The 2,069-nt window shown below is 41.0% G+C and overlaps 1 protein-coding gene across 1 annotated transcript in view; it reads right to left on the bottom strand.

Annotated features, from left to right (window-relative positions):
* Positions 1-2,069, bottom strand: part of LOC107571524 (arginine/serine-rich coiled-coil protein 2-like) — a gene marked incomplete at its 5' end in the record, with an annotated part of 7,373 nt that overhangs the window by 205 nt on the left and 5,099 nt on the right. The window contains 4 exons of the mRNA XM_016257845.1: positions 1-384; positions 670-759; positions 1,358-1,614; positions 1,685-1,764. The exon at positions 1-384 is cut by the window's left edge and continues 205 nt beyond it. Of these exons, the coding sequence (XP_016113331.1) occupies positions 196-384; positions 670-759; positions 1,358-1,614; positions 1,685-1,764 (616 nt within the window). The remainder of the gene's footprint in view (positions 385-669; positions 760-1,357; positions 1,615-1,684; positions 1,765-2,069) is intronic.

Consider the following 2,069-nt stretch of genomic DNA (forward strand, 5'->3'; position numbering starts at 1 on the left):
AGACCAAGCAACGGTATATGCTTGAGCACTCAACTGTATTTACAGGTGAATTTTCAAAACGAATACAAGGACAGATCGGACGAATCATACATGCAAGCTAATGCACCGGCATTCTCTACAAGCACGTACAAATCAGCTTTACAGCGGCAACGTCGGCCAGAATTTACAGAAAAGAGAAGCACGAACACAGAATGTTCAGACAGCATCCATGCCCCTGGAGGAAAACGAGGAGGAGAATCCAAGGCCCATTCCTCTCTGCGTGTGTGTCTGTGAACGGGCCATCTCATACTGAACATCCAGATTGCGGAACATCTCTTCCTGCTGCTGCAAGGTTTTGAGTCCTTCTTCATTAGCAGCTCCTGATGAGCTACCTTCTTCTTCATCCTACGGTGAACACAACAGGGTCATCAGCATCAACAACTAAAACTATTCAAACATCTTTGTTGATTGCAATCAAATATAAATACTTGATGAAAAGCAAACCAAGCAAAAACGTTGACGCACTGAAATGACTAACTGAAAATAAAAATGGAACTAACAAAATCACTAAAAACCATACATAACATAAATACCAACATAAAAAAATTATTTCTATATTAAACCGAGCAATTTCTCCAGTTCACACATTAAGAGCATTTTGAATGAAAAGTAGAAAAGGAGAACTCTTACTTTGATGCCCATAAGTTTGCGAAATTTCACATTTTGGTCTTTATTACCAAAACTCAGCTTCTCCCAAAGCTCAGCTGTTTGTGACTTGTCCTACAACACAAACACATATATTAATGCTGAACATCTTAAAACACACTTAAGATTTTAAGGATGTCAAAAGCACCGTTACTAGAATGAGAGGCAACTAGTTCTATGCAAAAGCAAATCACTTATCAATGGCAAAATGAGCACTAAAGATGAATTTTCTGGTGTTATGATTTTTGGTCAGACTGTGCAAAAGTTATAAAAACAGTGTGGTCTATCAAAAAGCTTGTTCTGAAGACGATCCGAGCCAGTTTTGGTCAAAATGGCATGAATCGTCTAGGATGGGTTCACAGGATTTTGACCAGAATTTTGTTTATGGCGTAAAAAGATGCAAAATTGGTCACGGGTTGCTTCCAACTCAGAACGAGCCCAGAAGTGATCGGGAAACATGTTTAGCTTGTGTCACGTTTTGAATAAACACAAATGCACAGCTGAGCTGTCGGTGGCGCTAGAGGATTTGCTTTGGTTAATGTTCAGACTATCCTCTATCAGTCTGCCAAATTTCATAACGTTCCCATAAACTGTTCTATGGGCTGCTATAGACTCAAGAACAATTAATCCAAACATATATTAATTACATTATCAGTGACTTGCTAGTCCTCACCCCTTCTTTTTTCCCCTGCCACAACATTTTCCTCTTCTTCTCCTGCTCTGCAAACTTCATTGGGTTCACCGCTGAGGGATTGTAGTAGCTTGGCACAGCAATGCCCGTCTCTGCCAGCGTTTTGGCCTGAAGCGCCGCCATCTGAGCGGCCATTGCGATCTGAGGAGTGACCTGTGTGCCGGACGCGAGCAGCGCTGCAACGTTCAGGCCAGGACTGGGTGCTGCCGCAGCCGTATCGCACAAGAGTGGAGCTGCTTCTGTTGGGAAACCAGCCATATATCAGAGAGATGTAGCGCTGAGCTCAGATGATCTGTGCCAGTTACTTACCTGCTGCTATCTCTTGTTGTTGCCGTTTTTCCAACAACTCTTTTTCTTTCTGTTCTTGAAGCTTCTTTGCTCTCTCCAACCTAAGAATGTAAGGAAAATATATTTAGTGAACATGAAGACTACAAGGAAATTCAAACCTCACAAATCTAGTCAGATACTTTAGGTGGTTTTCACAATGGGTAGTTTTGAATCGGTCTAAAATAGCTTGATTAGGGCTGCAGGATACCTCAAAATAATACTGAAACTAGGGATGTGTGATATTTATTGTCTGAGATAGGGGTGGGCCATATGGCAAAAATATAATATCACGATTTTTTTTAGAAATATCATTTGTCATGTTGGTTTTACTATTTTGCAAGTTGTCTGAGCAGTACAGCCAAACTAA

The sequence above is a fragment of the Sinocyclocheilus grahami genome, unplaced genomic scaffold, assembly GCF_001515645.1.
Source record: "Sinocyclocheilus grahami isolate Dianchi unplaced genomic scaffold, SAMN03320097.WGS_v1.1 scaffold1606.1, whole genome shotgun sequence".
Taxonomy (NCBI): Eukaryota; Metazoa; Chordata; class Actinopteri; order Cypriniformes; family Cyprinidae; genus Sinocyclocheilus; species Sinocyclocheilus grahami.